At 45.6% G+C, this 20096-nt stretch overlaps 1 protein-coding gene across 2 annotated transcripts in view; it reads left to right on the top strand.

Annotated features, from left to right (window-relative positions):
* NID1 (nidogen 1) overlaps positions 1-20096 on the top strand; it is a 96976-nt gene that overhangs the window by 59673 nt on the left and 17207 nt on the right. For both annotated transcript variants that reach the window (XM_022553117.3, XM_022553118.3), the window contains exons 13-14: positions 13506-13724; positions 16277-16449. In XM_022553117.3, coding sequence (XP_022408825.3) covers positions 13506-13724; positions 16277-16449 — 392 coding nt within the window. The remainder of the gene's footprint in view (positions 1-13505; positions 13725-16276; positions 16450-20096) is intronic.

The raw sequence follows: 20096 nt of genomic DNA, 5'->3' as shown, positions 1-20096 counted from the left end.
TCTGCATTTGTATTTCTAATGTTGTTTTTTTTTCCCGGCTGGAATATGAACACAGGTTTTCATCATATTTTTCTAAATTTTGTGTGACTAGTTAATGAAATATTAATGAAAAATTAAGTATAGTGTTATCTGGACTCCTATTACCAAACATAATGAAGTGTAGGGATTAGACATTGAGCAGTTTTGGGTACCTACTCTATACAGAGGGGCTAGTTTAAAAATATAAAAAACTAAACTAGCTTTAGGGGTGTGTCAGTTAAGGTCATGGCTACTGCAGTATCAGCCAATGATAAACAAAACAAAAAAAATGATGATTTGTTCCCCACTGTCCTTCTGCACTCTTTGCCCAAAATGCATGTGTGGATTGTGAAATTAGCTCAGCGGGGCACTATTACCATTTTCTTTAAAATGGAGTGGAACGAAAAAGAAAACAATAATCAAGAAAATAGAGTATGCCGAATATATGCAGTAGGAATAAGTATTGTTTAATGAAATAATAGTTGTGAATGCTTGTCTAGTGCATGGCTGAGTGTGTGCATGTGTGTATATGTGTAAGCGTGCGTGTGTGTCCTGAATTGCAGAGTGGAAAGCATTTCTATGGGTTGTGGTCAGGAAGTTTGAAAGCTGCCATGTTAGTTATCTATTTCTGTGTAACAAATTAGCCCCCAAAGTTAGCAGCTTAAAGCAGTAAATGTATATTATCTCACAGTTTCTGTGGGGCAGGGATTTCAGGGGCTTAGCTGGGTGATCTGGGTTCAAGGTATCTCAAGAGGTTGTTGTCAAGACCTTAGCCGGGCTACCATCTTCTCTGAGATTCATCTGGGGCTGAAGGATCCCTATGGTGGTTGGCAGGCCTTATGGGCTGTTGGACGGAGGACCTCAGTTCCTCATAGCACGGGTCTCCCCACGGAGCTGCCTAAGTGTGCTTAAGACCTGGGCTGGCTCCCTCCAGAGCAAGTAAGGAAGGGGAGTGTGCCCAAGATGGAAGCCACAGTCTTTTTCAAAAAAAATTTTTTTAAGATTTTTTTCTTTTTTTGCATTTTTTAATTGAAGTATAGTTAATTTACAATGTTGTATTAGTTTCAAGTGTAGAGCAAAGTGATTCAGTTATATATATGTATATGTATATATATATATTCTTTTTCAGATTCTTTCCTATTATAGGTTATTACAGGTTACTGAATATATTTCCCTGTGCTATACAGTAGGTCCTTATTGTTTCCCTATTTTGTATATAGTGGTCTGTATCTGTTAATCCCAAACTCCTAATTTATCCCTCCCCCACCCCTTTCCCCTTTGGTAACCATAAATTTGTTTTCTATGCCTGTGAGTCTGTTTTGTAAATAAGTTCATTTGTATCATTTTTTTTTAGATTCCACATATAAGTGATATATGTTTGTCTTTCTCTGACTTATTTCACTTAGTATGATAATCTCTAGGTCCATCCATGTTGCCACAAATGGCATGATTTCATTCTTTTTTTATGGAAGCCACAGTCTTTTGTAACCTAACCTTGGAAATGACAATGCTGTCACTTCTGCTGATACTGTTAGTCACAGGCCAACCCTCCTACAGTGTGAAAGGGAACTACCTAAGTGTGGGAATATGAGGAGGTGACAGGTCTGGGGGAATGGAACTGGGTAGAGGTTTGGAATATAGGAGAGCTTATTAGAGGATGAAAGAGGAGTATGAAGAATCCTGGGCTAGAGATGTAAAGCCCAAATTTTTAAGGACAAGTACCGAACCTGGGGATGCTTGATCACTTTTCTTTACGCTTGGCACCAGGCACGCTTACCAGCTTACTGCTTCCAGATCCATAGCCATTTATAGACAGAAAGGTAATTAAAGAGTTCAGAAAGTAGGGCTGCATGGAAAGAGGAAAACATTTAGGATAATACAATTGGAAAGGGAGGAAAACTGAGGAAGAATTTAACATGTACTTTTTGTTTGCTCTGTGTCTGTTGTTTGTGTTACAGTTTGCACTTTGTTTCAAGCAAACCCACTGTTAGAAAACTTGAATTTCCCACTGAGAGCTGGAAAGGGCTCCAGAAATTCTGTAATTCATCTCCTTTATTTTGTAAATAAGGAACATGAGGTCCGAATAATTTCTTAGTTTACAAAAGGTTTCTTGAACTCTTTATAGAAAAGAATTTTCTAAAGCAACTTTTCTCGAAATTGCATAAGACCCTTTTTGAAAGAAAAACATTTTTAAGATCTCCAGGGTTGGCTTAGATTATTATGGAGAAATCTAGGTATCAACTTCTTTTATAACTATAAAAGCAAAACACATTTGCATATTAAATACTAACCAAATGTCAAATCATATATTTCCAATCAACATTAATTTAATTGTTTGTCTGAGATGAAATTGCCATTCCTGCGGTAGCCTCCCCCATCCTGGATGGTTATTCTTTCCATTTCTACTGGATAATTCCAATCAGCCTGCAGAGAAGCCATTTCTCATCTAAAAGACACAAATGAGGGGCTTCCCTGGTGGTGCAGTGGTTGAGAGTCTGCCTGCTGATGCAGGGGGCGCGGGTTCGTGCCGCGGTCCGGGAGGATCCCACATGCCGCGGAGCGGCTGGGCCAGTGAGCTGTGGCCGCTGAGCCTGCGCGTCCGGAGCCTGTGCTCCGCAACGGGAGAGGCCACAACAGTGAGAGGCCCGCGTACCGCAAAAAAAAAAAAAAAAAGACACAAATGAGGACTTCCCTTGAGCCTCCACCCCTCCCCAACTGCCGTCCCATTCCTCCTCCCTTTTATAGTGTTTAATTCCTCATGAGGGTTGTCTGGAGTTCTACTTCCACTTCCTCTTCTCCCATTTTCTCTCCTTTTTTCTACCATTTTATTGTAAGATAAAACATAGATGCAGAAAGTCATATAGAACAGATGGATAGTTCAAGGATGGATAGCTAAGGTGAACCCCCATGTGACTACCACTCAGGTCAAGAAGTAGAACTTTACCAGCAGACCCAGAAGCTGCTGCAGGTGCTCTGTTCCAGTCATTGCCTTCTCCTTCTCTCCAAAAGTAACCACCAACATCACCTTCACAGAAATCACTTCCTTGCATTTCTTGTTTCATCATACATGTACATTCCTAGACACTATAGATTTAGAGTTTTTCGTTTTTCTATCTCTAGTTCCCTCTGCCATCCCTTTCTTGTCCTTGAAGTTTATCTGTTGAAGAGCCCAAGACTTTTGAGCTGTAGTTTCCCACAGTCTGGGGCAGTTCAACACGCTCCTCTGTTCTCCATATCGTCTGCAAACTGGCAGCTGAGTCCAGAGGCTTGATCAGACTTGGGTTCAGTCCTTTTGGCAAGACAATTGGTGGTCTTACCTTACATCAGAAGCGCATAAAGTCTGCTTGTCTCACTCCAGGTGATGTTAGGAGCCATTAATGATTATGTCCTAGATCCGTTAATTTCCAGGGAGTGGCAAATGGTGAGATGTTAATTCTATCATTTCTTTCTCCTTTATTAGTTGGAATTGATGCTCATTGCTTAGGTCCATTAATGTTTAGTGGGTAACAAAATGGCAGTAGTCTAATTCTATCATCATGGTGGGGTTTTTTTTTTCATTTATTAGTTGGACTACTTATAAAGAAATGCTTCCCCTCATCTACCCTTTGGATGCCCAGTGGTACATCTCATAAAGAAAAGGCAGGATAAATGCTTGGATCTTTCCCTTTTTTTTTTCTTACTGGTTGACAAGATAACAGATTGATTCCTTATTAGCCAATGAAGTTTGCTAATTAATTGTTAGTTTTTTAATAGCATTATAGACTCTTGGGTATCGATTGGTTGTAATCATTATTCTCATTGTGATTCAGAGTCCCATCTTTGGCCCATGGGAACCTCTTCAATTTGGCCTCTGGTCCTTTTGACATGATCCTAGTATAGTCAACCCTCCGTATCCATGGGGGTCTGGTTGCAGAACCCCTGAGGATAGTAAAATCCACAGACGCTCCAATATCTTGTATAAAATGGTGTAGTATTTTCATATAACCTATCCACATCCTCCCCGATACTTTAAATCATCTCTAGATTACTTACAATACCTAATACAATGTAAATGGTATGTAAATAATTATAAATACAATGTAAATGGTATGTAAAAATAATGTAAATGCTATGTAAATAGTTGTAAATACAACGGAAATGCTATGTAAATTGTGTGGCAAATTCAAATTTTGCTTTTTGGAACTTTCTGGGATTTTTTTTTCTAATATATTCGATCTGTAGTTGGTTGAATCCAAGGATGTGGAACCTTGCAGATACAGAGGGTCCACTGTGGTCTTTAATATCTTCCTTGCTCTCTGAACTAGAACCAGCCTTTTTTCCATGAAGCTCTTCTTTTAGTGGGAAATAGCATTGCAGGACCACAATCTAAGTAGTAGAAATGTTCAGACAGAGCTAGGAATTCATGAGTCCGTGTTGATAGTTCCAATTCAGATACATGACCACAGCGTTTTTCCTTTACCCCGTCTAGATTATATCCATATCTCCTTTCTTCCACACTGAGAATTCTGGTTCTCAAGGGCACAGTGGATGTAAGAATTAGAATAGACCATAAGTCCGTATTTACTTTATTTCACTACACACATAACAGGCTGAGAATTCAAATACTACATACCACCAATACAATTTCTTAGAACAATTAAAATTTTTTGCACGTGCCCTCCTATTTTTGTAGTTATATCTACATTGCCTGGGCATGTACGTGTAACCAACACCTACTATATTCTCTCACTTTGTTTGTTTTTGTTTTTTGGCTGCGCTCTGCAGCACGTGGGATCAAACCCACACCCCCTGCAGTAGAAGCATGGAGTCTTAACCACTGGACCGACAGGGAAGTCCCTATGTTCTCTCACTTCGAACCCTCATTGGGTCTTAGTTCAGCAAGTCACTCTTTATTGCTTGTTACCAGTCCTTACGTCAATGTCTCTCTAGTTATTTGGTTGTCAGAAGCTTGTTCTCTAGTAAATTTCTTGGGAAGGGCTCATGAAAACAGTATTCCTTGGTTCATTTTCTTTCTCTGACTATCTCAAATATTCCTCTGACATAAAGCATGGCTGTCCAAAGGGCAAATGATCATTGGAAGATAATTTCCCCCTTCTTACCTGGACGCCCAAAGGATTCTTTTTCTTTCTCTTCCATAGTTCCCTTCAAAAGTTCAACAGGTTTACTAGAATATGACTTGGTGTTGGTTTTTCTGGGTCTTAGTTACACGGTGTGCTTTTTCAGTTTGTCATTTCGCATCTTTTAATTTCAGGAAAGTTTTCTGGAATTTTAGTTTTAGTATTTGTTCTCTTTCCTTTTGCTTTGGGTTATTTTTTAGGGACTTCATTTTGCGTATTGAACCTTCTTTGCCTGTCTCCAGTATTCGCCCGAATCTCCTAAATTTGTTTGATATCCTTTCTCTTTTTCTTTAAACGTTTTCCTCGCTTCCACCTTCTGTTTCTCCTAAGGCATACTCTGTTCTGTTTATTCACTTTGTGTTCCGTCTAGTTGAGTCTTCATTTCTGAAATGATTCTTTGTTAAAAGTTTCTGCTTCTTTCCTGAATTCTGTTGCCTCATTTTTGAGTTTTTCACATGCTGACTCATTTTGTTCTTTCCTGTTTTTTTAATCATTTTCTACTGTCTTTTCGCTTAACTTGAAATATTGGGCGGGCCAAAGGTTCGTTTGGGTTTTTTCATAATATCTTACAGAAAAACCCTAACGAACTTTTTGGCCAACCCAATAGACGATTACAGTTTTGATCCGTTAGCACATCGTTTTGGCAAGCTTTCACTCTCTGTAGGGTTGTTGTACTCCTGACTATCCTTTTATATCCTTTTTCCTTGTAGTAACTTTGTGTTGAATTTGCCTTCCATACTTTTCTGTTGTTCATTTTTATGAGAGTTTTAGTTTTCCTGAACTTCCTGAAAGAAGCTTGGTGCAGATAACTTTTTCTAGCGACACAGAGCTTCCTCTTCTGCTCTTTTGGTGAAGTGTTTAAAAATATTTCAGCTTACATTACAATTTCCTGGCTCTGCTCCCCTCCCCCGCCGGACCTTCTCTTTCCTTGTACGTGTCATCTTCATCCTCCTTAGTTTTGATTCCATTCCCAGCACTTTCTCCCCAATAGGGGCTAGATCTTCCAGCTGCTGTTGGCTTTACATTCCACCTTGGAGTAGAAAAATCCCTCCAAAGTTTCAGCTGCCATTTTCAAACTGGCCCGCTTTCCAGCTGAGCACCTGTTAGCTCTTTGGGTTCTCCTGTTCCCAGAACTGTTAGATGCCCTGCCACTTCCCTCTCCTTTCTCTACACAGACACTGACACCAGGGGGGCTTTGTGACCCCTGCTTGTGTTTGGGGGTTTATAGGACAACCTGGTCACCTCGTTTCATTGTAAATGTTGCCCATGGCTTTTGTAGCTATTCTATCTGTAATTAGATTCTAACTAGGCTGTTACCCTCTTCCCAGAGCCTCCCATTCCCTCTTGAACTACTGAAGCCAAATCCAGCCTCTGTACCCCGATACCCAATTATATCTCGGAGACAGAGTTTTGGGTGAAGTAGAAAAGAAGAGCTTTATTGCTTTGCCAGGCAAAGGGGGACACAGTGGGCTAATGCCCTCAATACTGTGTGTCCTGACCTGGAAGGAGTAGTGAGGAGTTTTATAGCAATGGTTCAAAGAGGGTGTGATCAGCTCGTGGACCTTCTTCTGATGGGTTGGTGGTGAGGTAAGCGGGAGTCTGCATCATCAACCTTCTGGTTCCAACCAGTCTGGGGTCTATGTGCTTGTGGGCCGCCAACAGTTAACTTCTTCCACCTGGTGAGGGTTTCAGTGTCTGCAAAACAGCTAAAAGATACTGTTCTGTGTATCCCTTGAGGGGGAACCCGGACCCTGCCCCAAGGCTGCGCTATTGTTTCTTGACTGTTCCTCTCTTGTCTCTGCATCCCCTCCCTTCCCTGATTAGCAATGGTCTGAACCTGCCCCTTGGAACTCAGGGAAGGTCTTGGAGGCTGAATGAAGCCTATTTCCTGTAATTAAGAAATGGGGGGACACAGGAAGGCTTTTGTGCCCAGGAGCCACACAGGGTCCTGCTCGGTTTCACCACTGCAGTCAACTTTGCCCTACCGTCCCCCAACCGCCCTCCCCACCCTGGAACTGCTCCCGTAAAAGTCAGCAATGACCTTCACTTTGTTAGATCTTAGCCCCGCCCCCGTTTCTTAGCAGCGCTTGGTACAGTTGACCTCACCTTCCCGCCTAAAACACTTTCTTCTTTTGGTGTCCAGGATACCACACCTCTTAGTTTTCTCCATCACTGGCTGGTATGTGTCATTGGGGGTACGATTAACCTCATTGAATGGATGAGGGTTTAGAGAGGCTACCTAACTTGCCCAAGGCACCTGGCTAACTAGCCAAGATCAACTGCTAAATATTTCTTAAGCATCTGTGATGTGCCTTTCACTGTACTCGGCACATAAACAGTAATGTCTGCGCTCGGGAGGAGCTCACACTGTCCCTGGGCAGGAAAAGAGAGCACTTGAAACTATAGCGAGTCTGTAAGTGGTAACTAGTGGCTGGGAGGGGAGATCCAGGTGGGCTAGGGAAGTGAGGGAAAGCGTGAGAAGTAGGATTTGGCCTTGGAGGATGGGTAGGATTTGAACAGGAGATGGGGAGGAATAGTGGGGACGAGATGCTGTTAAGCAGCCTCAGGCGAGGTCAGGGCGTAGAGGATCCCGAAAACCAGGCCCCCAGAGGCTGGAGAACTCCTATGGTCTTGAGGCCTGTGGCCCCCTCTGGCCACCACCTCCCTGCCTTGTAGCCTCACACAGCCTCATTTCCAAGTCAGCTTCTCCATCCCTTCTTTTTCTCGAAGTCCTCTCACCGTAACCCCAAGAAGCATCATGTATGTCACCACCCTCACCAATATCCTGAACTTCTTGGCTTCTTTATCCTCCTCCATGCACGGCCTGAAAACCTCCAGCTTGAGGTGAGTCCTACACCCAGGCCACTGGGTTCAACCACACAGAGTATTAGGGGTGTAGATTGATTGCCCTCGGTGTCAGGTGACCCCTTGACCGAGGTGGTCCTCCTCTCGGCTCCCAAGCAGCCTGTTCGACTGCTACCAGCCACTTCTCACAATGCGTTACCCTGGTGGGGTACTGTGAACTCCCAGGGCCCTCGTATCTAGCGACGATGCCCACAGCCTGCAGGGCACCTGGCTCGCAGAGGTTTCAGTAAATGCTTACAACAAATACATAAATGATTCAAGGGTCTATGGGGTTCCTGATCTGACAGATACACCGATTTAAAAAGCCCACACTAGGGAATTTCCTGGCAGTCCAGTTTTTAGGACTCTGCTCTTCCGCTGCAGGGGATACGGGTTCGATCCCCGGTCGGGGAACTAAGATCCTGCAAACCACACAATGGGCCCCCCCCAAAAAAAAGGGGCCTACACTAATGGGGTGTCAGGAGAGGAAGGATGCAGGGGGTGGGCCGAGGAGACGGGAGTAAAACCCAAAGACGCAGTTTCACACGATGAGACGGCACACAGGCTAGAGGTGCATTTTCTCTTCCTGACGCTTTATGACCTTTCTGCCTTCCCCTCCCCTTTTGCCCTTTGCCAATTGCTAGTTTATTTCCCCCTTTCTGGGCATTCTCCTTCCTCATCAGTCCTGTAAGGATTGGGGGCAAATGTTGGGAAGGGACCTGAAGAGAGTTCATAAGTAGAGAGATTTTTACCACCGTCATCATCATTATCGGTGGTGGAGATTGTGGTCGTGTCCTTAGTAAACCTCACATCAGATGGGTATTGTTCTTTTACCTGTAAATTCCCATTCTTGGAAACTTGGCAATCTTGGACTAACAAGGGTCCATTTGGCAGCTAATGAGATGAGGCTAGGAGCCCAAAATCTCAAACCCAACAGAGACCAGGCATGGTTTCACCACGCCCATGTTAGCTCATCCCAAGATGCGTGTGTGTGGCAGTGCCACCGGGAGCAGGTGGCCCCTTACGGAGGGGGCTGGACTGTGCAGGAAGAGGTTGAATAAACAGAACCCCCCCCCCAGCGAGTTCCTCCATCCCACTGAGTATATCAGAGGCTACAAGAGTTATTTATTTGAATTAACACCTAGGAAGAAGTTTAATCAGGCAAGGGAATGGGATGCAAATCAAGAGACAAAAACTGTGCTTTTTTTCTTCTCCATCTATTTCCTTTTCCTCTCATTCTCTTTGTCCCCAGTTTGAGAAGAGTCACCCCAGACTCCCTGCTGTTCCCTGGATAAGTATCAGGTCTCGAATGCTTCCTCCCCCCGAGCAGATTAAACTAGGTGAACAAAGAGAATCTTGCCTCAGTTATTTTATCAACCAGAAGCAAGGCCGACGTGTCTTTATTAGCCCTTCCCCACCCCACCCACAGTGGGACATTCCCTGTGGGAGCCTGGAGCCTTGGCAAGGCACCCACAGGGGCTGCTGTGGGCCAGGCTGAGAAGCCATCCCAGGGAACACAGTGATATCACAGCTTTCCATAGACACACTTGGGGAATTTCCCTGGCGGGCCAGTGGTTAGGACTCGGTGCTTTCACTGCCAAGGGCGCAGGTTCAATCCCTGGTCGGGGAACTGAGATCCCACAAGCCACGCAGCGCAGCCAAAAAACCAAAACCAAAACAAACACACACTTGAAATTCTGTTTCCTGAGTCACAACTGAGGTCTCCCCCACCTTAATATAAGTTCAAGATACAGCACTTAAGATACAGTTGAGATACAGCTCCACTGGAAATCCTAGATCACTTGAGATTTTGTGTATTGGCTAACCCCAAACTGTCAGCCACATACAAGGGAGGTACCCCTTCCTCCCTTAAAAGTTTCATTTGGTTGACAGTACACAGAATACCAAGCCTGTTTTCTAGCTGGAAAGGCGGCACCATATACATAGGTTGATGGAAGGGAAACAAGTCTGTGGGCCACAGACAATTTTGGGGTGTGTGTTAAGCTAACTTGTGTGTGTCACCGTTGCCATAACACATTCAGTGTGCGGGGGGTGTCCTAGGCACTGGGCATGTGGGTGCAGAGGGCCCAGGGCTGGGCTAGGAATCCAGAGACCCGGGTTCTAGCTTGAGCTGAGCCACTCGCTAGTGCTGTGGCCTGGGGAAGCCAATCTGAGCTTCCGTTCTCTCATTTGACGTAAAAACCGTAGTTGCCTGTTGCATAGGGTTATGGTGAGAATTAAGTGAACGATGTGTGAGCATAGACAGCTTGTACAGAAACTAAAGCCCTGTGCAAATGTAAGACACTGAGGAAGTAAACAAGCCCTACATCCAAGAGTGAAGAAAACCAACATTTTTATCATCAACCAGATGGCTTATTGGTATCTTTGTTTGGCTCTTCCTACATCAAATACGTTTTGTTGTTGTTGTTTTTAATTTTATTTTTTTAATTGAAGTGTAGTTGATTTACAATGTGTTGATTTCTGCTGTGCAGCAAAGTGGCTCAGTTACACCCATATATACATTCTTTTTTATATTCTTTTCCATTATGGTTTAGCACGGGACATTGTATATAGTTCCCTGTGCTATACAGTAGGGCCTTTTGTTTTTGTTTTTTATATTAGCCTCTGGGACAAAAGAGAAAGCAGACCCAGTTTCCCCTCCCAGGTTCAACACACACTTTTCTGGCAGGCTCACTGTTTCTAATCGAGGGGCCAGCCATGTTCAGCAGGCTGACATGAGAATTGGCAGCACAAAGGCACTTTAAACATTCATCGGAAACGCGTCACCAAATGCGCTGTGAAGGCCTGGTGTAGCTACAGTCACGGATGAACACACTCTCATTCACTTACTATATGTATTAAACTTGGATGCTTTCATGCCACATCCACAGAGTTGAGTTGTGACAGAGACCGTATGGCCCACATAAGCAAAAATATTTATTCTCTGCCCCTTAGCGGGAAAAGTCAGTGGAGCCGTGCCCTCGATTGTATAACCACAAACTTCCAGTAAAGATCAGAAAAAGCACTCCAGCACGCCTTTGCTCTCCAAGCCCTACAGAGAGGACCTCTTGTGTGTATGTGCTGTGTCCTGGGCTCTTCTGTCAAGACACTGACTCATTGGATTGTTACTGTGTGTTTGCTTGTTCCCTTCCATCCAGACTGGGAGCTCCTTGAGGGCAGGGCCTGGGGTTTATTCCCATGAGTAACAGATGGGTAACAACACCCCCACTCCAGCCCAGGAGGGGCTTCCTAAGTCAAGGTTAAGGGGATGCAGTCCCTCATTACCTTCTCAAAGGCTAGAATCTGCTCAGGGAGACAGACCAGGAACAGCCTTAGAGTCTCAGCATCAGTGTGATGAGAGTCACAGGGCGGGCGAGCCCAGATCATCCTGGGAGCTCTTGGAGGGCCCGAGAAGCACATGCCTGAGCTGATTCTTGAAGGATTCACCGGGCAGGAGGCGGGGGCGGGCGGGGAGTCACACAATGAACGGCGCACGGAAAGGCCCGCAGGAGAGGGGCAGCAGACGTGGTTCAGTTTGACTGAAGTGTGGCTCTCGGCAGTGTCTGGGCATCGCTTTGGGTGACGGTTGCCTCACAGATGATGGCAGCGCTGGCCTGGCTGGATGCTGTGGTGGCTGGAGTCTAGCCAGCGTGGAAGCAGCTGCAACTCTGCCACTTACAACTCTATAAACATGGGCGTTTACTCCAGTTCATAGCTTCTCATGAGCAATTTCCCAAAGATAGAGCAGTATTTCCCAGCCTTGGGATCTGAGTTACACAGTCAAAAGGCCATGTTTCATGCCAAACATTAGCACGTAATTAAAAGGAAACATACAAATGTTGGTAAATGTGCCCTGTGATCTTTGGTCCCCCAAATCTTTGACCCAGACTCAGTGTGGGTAATCAAGAAGCTGGTGATGATAAAGAGGACAAATTTAAGAAACACTTGAAATTTCTTAAAACAAATGTCAGTGCTGTCCATCGAGTGGTGACTGGATAAACAAAATGTGGTGTAGCCATGCAATAGTATATTATTCAGCCACAAAAAAGAACAAAGTACTGGGACTTCCCTGGCGGTCCCCATGGCTAAGACTCTGAGCTTCCACTGCAGGGGCCGCGGGTTCGATCTCTGGTCGGGGAACTAAGATCCCACATGCCGCGTGGTGCAGCCAAGAAAATAAATAAATAAAAAATCTTAGGGCTTCCCTGGTGGCTCAGTGGTTGAGAGTATGCCTGCCAATGGAGGGGACGCAGGTTCGTGCCCCAGTCCGGGAGGATTCCGTGTGCCGCTGAGCGGCTGGGCCCGTGGGCCGTGGCCGCTGGGCCTGCGCGTCTGGAGCCTGTGCTCCGCAACGGGAGAGGCCACAACAGTGAGAGGCCCGCGTACTGCACACCCACAAAAAAATCTTAAAAAAATAAAATAATGAAGTACTATTACATGGCTACAACATGGATGAACCTTGAAAACATTCTGCTGAGTGAACGCAGCCGGACCCAACAGGTCGCATATTGTATGATTCCGTTTATGTGAAATAGAATAGGTAAATCCATAGAGACAGATGCAGACTGGTGGTTGCCAGGGGCCGGGATGAAGGAGGAAGTGGAGGCAACCATTTAATAGGTCTGGGGTTTCCTTTTGAGGTGAGGAAATGCGTTGGTGCTAGAGGGAGGAGGCGGTCACTCAGCGTTGTGACTGTACTAATGCCACTGCATTGTTCACTGTAAAGTGGTTGATTTGGGGACTTCCCTGGCGGTCCAGTGGTTAGGACCCGGTGCTTTCACTGCTGAGGGCCTGGGGTTGATCCCTGGTTGGGGAACTAAGATCCCACAAGCCGCGGGGTGCTGCCAGAAAAAAAAAAAAAAAAGAATTGATTTTATGTTGTCAGTTTGCCTCAGTTTTTCAAAACTGAAAAAAAAACATGGCCTAGGAAGGAAAAGAAAATGTAGATATACTCTTCTTGACCGTTAAATTCACTAAATAATAACGATGTTTAAATTTTTTTAAATTAATAAAACATTTGGGATTAATATATACACACTACTATATATAAAATAGACCATCAACAAGGACCTACTGTATAGCACAGGGAACTCTGCTCAATACTCTGTAATAACCTATATGGGAAAAGAATCTGAAGAATGGACATATGTATATGTATAATTGAATTACTTAGCTGTACACCTGAAACTAACAACATTGTAAATCAACTATTCTCCAATATAAAATAAAAATTAAATTAAAAAAATTTTTTAAAATAAACTATAAGGATATATTGCATAGCATAGGGAGCATAGCCAATATTTTATAACTTTAAATGGAGTATAATCTATAAAAATTTTGAATCACTATGTTGTACACCTGAAACTAGTATAACATTGTAAATCAACTATACTTCAATAAAAATAAATTAAACATTTTTTTAAATTAATGAAACAAAACTCAGTAGTGAACAGGCAGCTCCTGAGGTTCTGAGTTGGATATGGGGACTTGAGCTGATGACCCCCCTTTTGCTCGCCTCTCTAACAGAAGTGGAGAAAACCCGATGCCAGCATGAACGAGAACACATCCTCGGGGCGGTGGACCCCCAGCGCCCCCGGCCTCCGGGACTGTTTGTTCCCGAGTGTGATGAGCACGGATACTACGCGCCCACCCAGTGCCACGGCAGCACTGGCTACTGCTGGTGTGTGGACCGCGATGGCCGCGAGGTGGAGGGCACCAGGACCACGCCCGGGATGAGGCCACCGTGTAAGTCAGAGGACAGTGCTGGAGACCAGAAGTCTCAGCACCTGCGAGCATCGCTGGGGACCCTTGCCGGGGACCCTTGCCAAAGGTGCACTTGGCACTTTCTGCCTGCCCTAAATCCTGACCTGCACCACTGGCTCGAAGCCCGTCCCCCCTCCCTTTCTCCCTTCTGCAGCCCCCTTTTCCATCTCCCCATCATTGCCCACCTCCACCATCTCTCTCCCCACTTTCCCCCTCCTCCCTCTTAGCCTTTCCTCCTCTTGTTTTGTGCAAACCTGTTCTGTGCAAATGATGGGCAGGACCCGCTGCATTGAGGCTGCAATTGGTAGCAGAGAGGATGTGTGCTCAGGGGTCCCCGAGGTAAACCTTGCAGTGGGTGGCCCAGCATTCCAGCGGCTCTGCACTGGCACACAGCGCAGGGATGGGAGAGACCAATTGGAGCCCCTCCCCAGGCATGGAGGGGCTTACTCAGGCGTGGAACTGTTCTCTTCCTGGTACACTTGCCTCTTTTCACAGTTGCTCCTGGACCTTTAGGTATTCGGTCCATTTAGAACTCCAGGAGCAAACAGCCGCAAAGGGTTCTGCAAGATAGTTCTGCGACAGTCCATGACGGTGGGAAGGCGCCGAGCTGGGGGCCAGGCTGTGTGACACTGGACAGATACTTGCCTGAGTCTCAGCATCCTCGGCCTCAACGTCAGATTCAAGCAAAATAATCTCTAGGATGCTTCTCAGCTCTGAAATTCTGTCACAGGCGTAGAAAATGGTAATTGTCACAAATTACCAAAATCTAATACAATCAATCCTTGCCTCTCCATTCTCCATTTAGCTAATAATCATAAACTGATCCCCTACCAGATAGTTTCCCAAAGCTGCTAAGAGGCTGCTGAGTAAGCAGTGATAACTCACAGGGACTTCCCTGGCGGTCCAGTGGTTAAGACTCCGTGCTTCCAATGCAGGGGGGTGTGGGATCAATCCCTGGTCGGGGAACTAAGATCCCACATGCTGCGAGGGGCGGCCAAAAAAAAGGAAGTGACAAGTGATCACTCACAATCTTCATTACGCCAGCCAGCCAGCATTAACTGAGTGTCAGATCGGTGTGGTCAGTGCTGGCAGCCCAGAGGGAAGCCCCAGTGCCAGCCCCAGAACCTCAGAGGACAGGTAAACAGGTGCAGGGTAGGGAAAGGAACCTTAAGAGAGAATAGGTGGGCCAGGAAGCACAGTGGCTTGGGGGGTTGCGGGCTAGCCCGGGAAGGCTTTGCAGAGCAGTACTGTGAGAACCAAGGTTTTGAGCAGGGTCAGGAGTCAGCTGCGCTGGGGAGAAGGGGTTGAGGAGACCCGTGGTCCAGGCAGCAGGAACAGGCGGAGAGGCAGGAAAGAAACCCCCAGGGGTCTGTGTCCTGTGGGAGGGGAGCAGAATGGAGGTAAGGACATCAGGTGCCCCGCTGAGGGGTCTGGATTGGTCCTGAGGGAGCCCAGGAAGGGTTTCGAGCAGGCGCTGATGTGACCAGGTTTCAGTTTTAGAAGAGCTGAAAGGGAGGAGTGAGGCCCTGGTGGTGGGGAGGCAGGTGCAATTAATTAATTGCAGTATTTCTAATTAATCCAGGTGAGAAATGGCGAGGGTCTGACCTGAGATGCTGGCAGTGAGTTTGGAGGGATAGATTCCAGAGATATTAAAAAGGTCCACCAGATTGGTTTATATCATTGATTAGGTATAACAGGCAAGATGGACAAGAGAAAAGCACGGAAAATGAGCTCGGTGATGACCTGGTCCCGTTCTCTCACTTCAGAGAGCAGGAAACGAGCCCAGGAAGGTCCACGACGTGTCCACACAGCGAGTGTCAGGGCCAGGTCTGGGGCCCAGGTTTCCCGACAGCCACTGCATGTTCCTTACCTGCAGTACAGGCTGCCTGTCCCCTCCTGGGACATTCTCTTGTCAGGTGAGCCAGGAGCTGTGCTGGGTCACCAGGTCAGCAGGTAGGAGGCAAGGCCTAGTCTGAGGGAGGATTAGCCCTGCCCATCACTTCGTTCTGGAAAGCCCAGAAGGCCTGTGTTCCCGTTGTGGCGTCTGAGACCCTCCCACCCCCGTGGGATGGGGTGAGTGGGGCTAGTCCGCTCAGATGGTCTCCTCGAGCATGAAAAGGCTCAGCAGCTTCCTGCTGGGGTGCGAGCTCCCTGTGGCCAGGGTTTCAGGGCTGCCACTGTTGCATTGTTTTTGTTCACTGCTGCAGCCCGTGTGCAGAGCGGGGCACCGATAGCCAGGTTAGTTCCATTAAGGAGGAGACTGAGCCATTGTTTTTTTCCAATCGACCTTTAATGTTAAACTCTGGCCCTGCATCATCTTCATCGCAAATGCCCTTTGATTGACTGAGGTCTTTCTGCTCCTTGTGCTTTCGGATATTAAACGTGCACGTGTAACGGTGCAGTTTGTGGTGCCATGAAGGCGACGTGACCCGGTGTGGGTGCATGTGTGTGAGTCCGTGCACGCGCCCGCACGTGTGCGTTTGTGCATTCCTACTGCACGGGGGCCTTACTCATTGCCATCTCCCACCACCCAGGTCTGAGTACAGTGGCTCCCCCGGTTCACCAAGGACCCTCAGTTCCTACCGCCGTGATCCCCCTGCCACCTGGGACCCACCTACTCTTCGCCCAGACCGGGAAGATAGAGCACCTCCCCCTGGAGGGAAACACCATGACCAAGACGGAAGCCAAGGCGCTGCTTCATGCCCCGGTGAGTGCTGGCCGATGGCACTTGGTGACAATTTCTGCTTCAATGGCCTGGAGCAACGAGTGGGGTGCAGTCAGCCCAGGGACCAGGGCTGGACCCCTGGACCCAGGACCTCCTCATTCTGTGTGACCCTGGGTGTCCACCGCTAAACGGGGCCACTGTATTCCTAAACACCCCCGTGAGGCTCGAGGGTGGGAGCAGAAGCAGGAGGGCTTCCAGAGAGACCCCTTTGCTATCTGACCCCTCAGGTGGGCGCATCATGAGAGTTTGCTCTCTTGTCTGCGAGCATCTGCCAGGTTTGATGTTGCCATCCCTGCTAAATTAGCAACGTGACTCATCTTTCGGCAGCCGCTCAGCTCAAGATGCGCCTGTCTGCCCAGAGGCAGTAAGTAACCAGAGCTTTTCAAAGCTTCAGAGATGCATTTTGTGAGTCGGGGAATTTTTGTCCGTTAGTTAGAGGTCAGACACTTCTGAGGAGCTTTTCTGTCTGGGAGCCTGACCTCCTGCCAGGAAAACAAACCTGAGACCTGGTGGAGGTTTCTGGCTGTGGACTCAGGGTTGCCAGGGCAGTGGGGGCCGTCAGGGTCCTCTAAGGAGTGAAGAAGTAGCAGCGAGTGGGCTACCAGCTCTTAGAGATGAAAGTCCAGCAGGAATCCTCATTACCCCTCGGTGCTGGTTGCAGAGCCTGCGTAAAGATTCCGGGTAGAAATGTTACTTTCTTCTCATCTTCCTTTCCCTACTCCCCTGTCTTTCCCACCTGCCCTATTTTCTCTTCCTGCATGGATCTCTACATACTGCCATACCCCCTCTTCTTTTTGACCAGGGAGGAAACATGATCAAAAAAAGTCTGCAAAATAAAAATGCTTGTTTTTAAAAAAATTTATGTTATTGAAGTATAGTTGATTTACAATGTTGTGTTAATTTCTGCTCTACAGCAAAGTGATTCAGTTATACATATAAATATATATATATATACATTCTTTTTCATGTTCTTTTCCATTATGTTTTATCATAGGATATTGGACATAGTTCCCTGTGCTCTACAGTAGGACCTTGTTTATCCATTGTTGTTTATCCTTTTTGTTTATCCATGTAATTGTTTATGTCTGCTCATCCCAAACTCTCATTCCTTCACCCCCATCACCTCCCCCTTGGCAATCACAAGTCTGTTCTCTGTCTGTGAGTCTGTTTCTGTTTCATAGAAGCTCATTTGTGTCATATTTTAGATTCCACATATAAATGATGTCATATGGTATTTGTCTTTCTCTTTCTGACTAACTTACTAGAGATGATAATCTCCAGGTCCATCCATGGTAAAAATGCTTTTCAAAAACCTCCTGCAAAGCAGCCGTGATTGGATTCATGTTCTTCGCCAACACAAAACCCTCTGATGGGTTCCCTTCACCCAGAAAAAAATCCAGTTCTTTCCATGGCCTCCGGCTACCTCTCCCACCCCGTTCCCTACCACTGCCCCCTCACTCACCAGCTGCAGCCTTCTGGCCTTCTAGCTGGTCCTCAACTCACCATGCACACTCCCACCTCAGGGCCTTTGCACTTGCTGTCCCCCTGCCTGGAGTTCTCTCATTCCAGACACTTGCACGGTTCACTGCCACATGTCACTTGAATTTCTGCTGGCACATCAGCTCTTAGAGAAACCTGTCCTGGCTGCTCTATCCAGACTGCAGCCTCCACCTACCCTGCTTTGTCTTTCATCAGGCACCCAGCACTACTCAAAACATTGTATATCAGGGTACGTGTTCTATGTCTGAGGTATCTCTTCCCACGAAGAATATAAGCACAGCAAGATCAGAAATTGTCCGTCTATTTCATGGAGGTGTTTGTTTCACAGGGGTATTTGCAGATCCCAAACAGTGCTTGGCACTTGAAAAATATTTGCTGAACAAATGTGTAAGTGATCTTTGTGATTTCCTGTTGCCTCACTGAAGCACAAATCCCTCAAGGGGTAATCATCATTCTTCCTCGTATCCACTAGCACACACTCCTGGGTAGTGGGAGTGGGTTAAATTCCGTGTGAAAGTCGTTTTCCCCCAAGACCAAGGAGAGAGGCTTAAATGCCAAATGAGGCTATGAAAAGCAGGAAATTGAGATGGGATCAGTGGAGGGAGAGTGCTGAAACAACCTTATAAATATTCACTGTGTCCTTCCTATCTATGTATCATCTATCTGTCTGTCCTTCTATGTATGTATGTATGTATGTATCTATCTATCTTTACCATCTAGCTATTTTAACTGTAGCTAATGCCACTGTGACATTAAGTACAACCATCATCACCATCTATCTCCGGAACCTTTTTCATCATCCCAAACTGAAACTCTGGATCCATTCAATAAAAACTCCCTCCTCCCCTGCCAGCCCTTTGCATCCCCTTCTACTTTCTTTTTTTTTTTTTTAACATCTTTATTGGGATATAATTGCTTTACAATGGTGTGTTAGTTTCTGCTTTATAACAAAGTGAATCAGCTATACATATATATATATGTTCCCATATCTCTTCCCTCTTGCGTCTCCCTCCCTCCCACCCTCCCTATCCCACCCCTCCGGGCGGTCACAAAGCACTGAGCCGATATCCCTGTGCCATGCGGCTGCTTCCCACTAGCTATCTACCTTACGTTTGTTAGTGTATATCCCCTTCTACTTTCTATCTCTATGAATTAGCCTGTTCTAGGGACCTCCTATAAGTGGAATCATACAGTATTTGCCCTTTCGTAACTGGTTTACTTTATTTAGTATAATATCTTCAAATTTCATCCATGTTCATCATAGCATGTGTCAGAATTTTCTTCCTTTTTAAGGCTGAATTATATTCCATTATATGGATGTATCACATTTTGTTTATCCATTCATCCATCAGTGGAGAACTTGGGCTTCTTCCACCTTTTGGCTATTGTGAATAGTGTTGCTATGTACATGGATTTACAAACATCTCTTCAAGTCCTTGCTTTCACTTCTTTTGTATATAAACAAGACCTGGAATTACATGGTAATTCCATTTTTAATTTTTTGAGGAACCACTATACGGTTTTCCTTAGCACTGCACCATTTTGCATTCCCACCACCAGAGCACAAAGGTTCCAATTTCCCTTCTACCTTGTCAACACTTATTATTTTCTGTTTTTTAATTGTAGCCATCCTAATATATGTAAAGTGGTATCTCATTGTGGTTTTGATTTGCATTTCTCTAATGATTAGTGATGTTAGCATCTTGTCATATACTTATGGACAATTTATATATCTTTGGAAAAATGTCTATTCATATCCTTTGCCCATTTTGTAATTGGGTTGTTTTGTTCTTATTGTTACTGAGTTGTAGGAGTTCTTTATATATTCTATCAGCCCCTTATCAGTTACATGATTTGCAAATATTTTATCACCTTCCATGGGTTGGTTGCCTTTTCACTTTGTTGATTGTGTCTTTTACTGAACAAAAGCTTTTAATTTTGATAAGATCCAATTTATCTATTTTTGCTTTTGATGTCATATCCAAGAAATCATTGCCAAATCCAATGTTATGAGGCTTTCAACTATGTTTTCTTCTAAGAGTTTTGTATTTTTAGCTCTTACATTTAGACTTTCACTTCATTTGGAGCTAATTTTTGTATATGGTGTATGGTAAGGATCTCTGTTCCTT

Source organism: Delphinapterus leucas, chromosome 16 (assembly GCF_059928025.1).
Source record: "Delphinapterus leucas isolate spDelLeu-1000000601 "Yukka" chromosome 16, BTC_Dleu_Yukka2, whole genome shotgun sequence".
Lineage (NCBI taxonomy): Eukaryota > Metazoa > Chordata > Mammalia > Artiodactyla > Monodontidae > Delphinapterus > Delphinapterus leucas.
The sequence above is the reverse complement of the archived record's forward strand: the minus strand, read 5'-3'. Positions and strand labels throughout refer to the sequence as shown.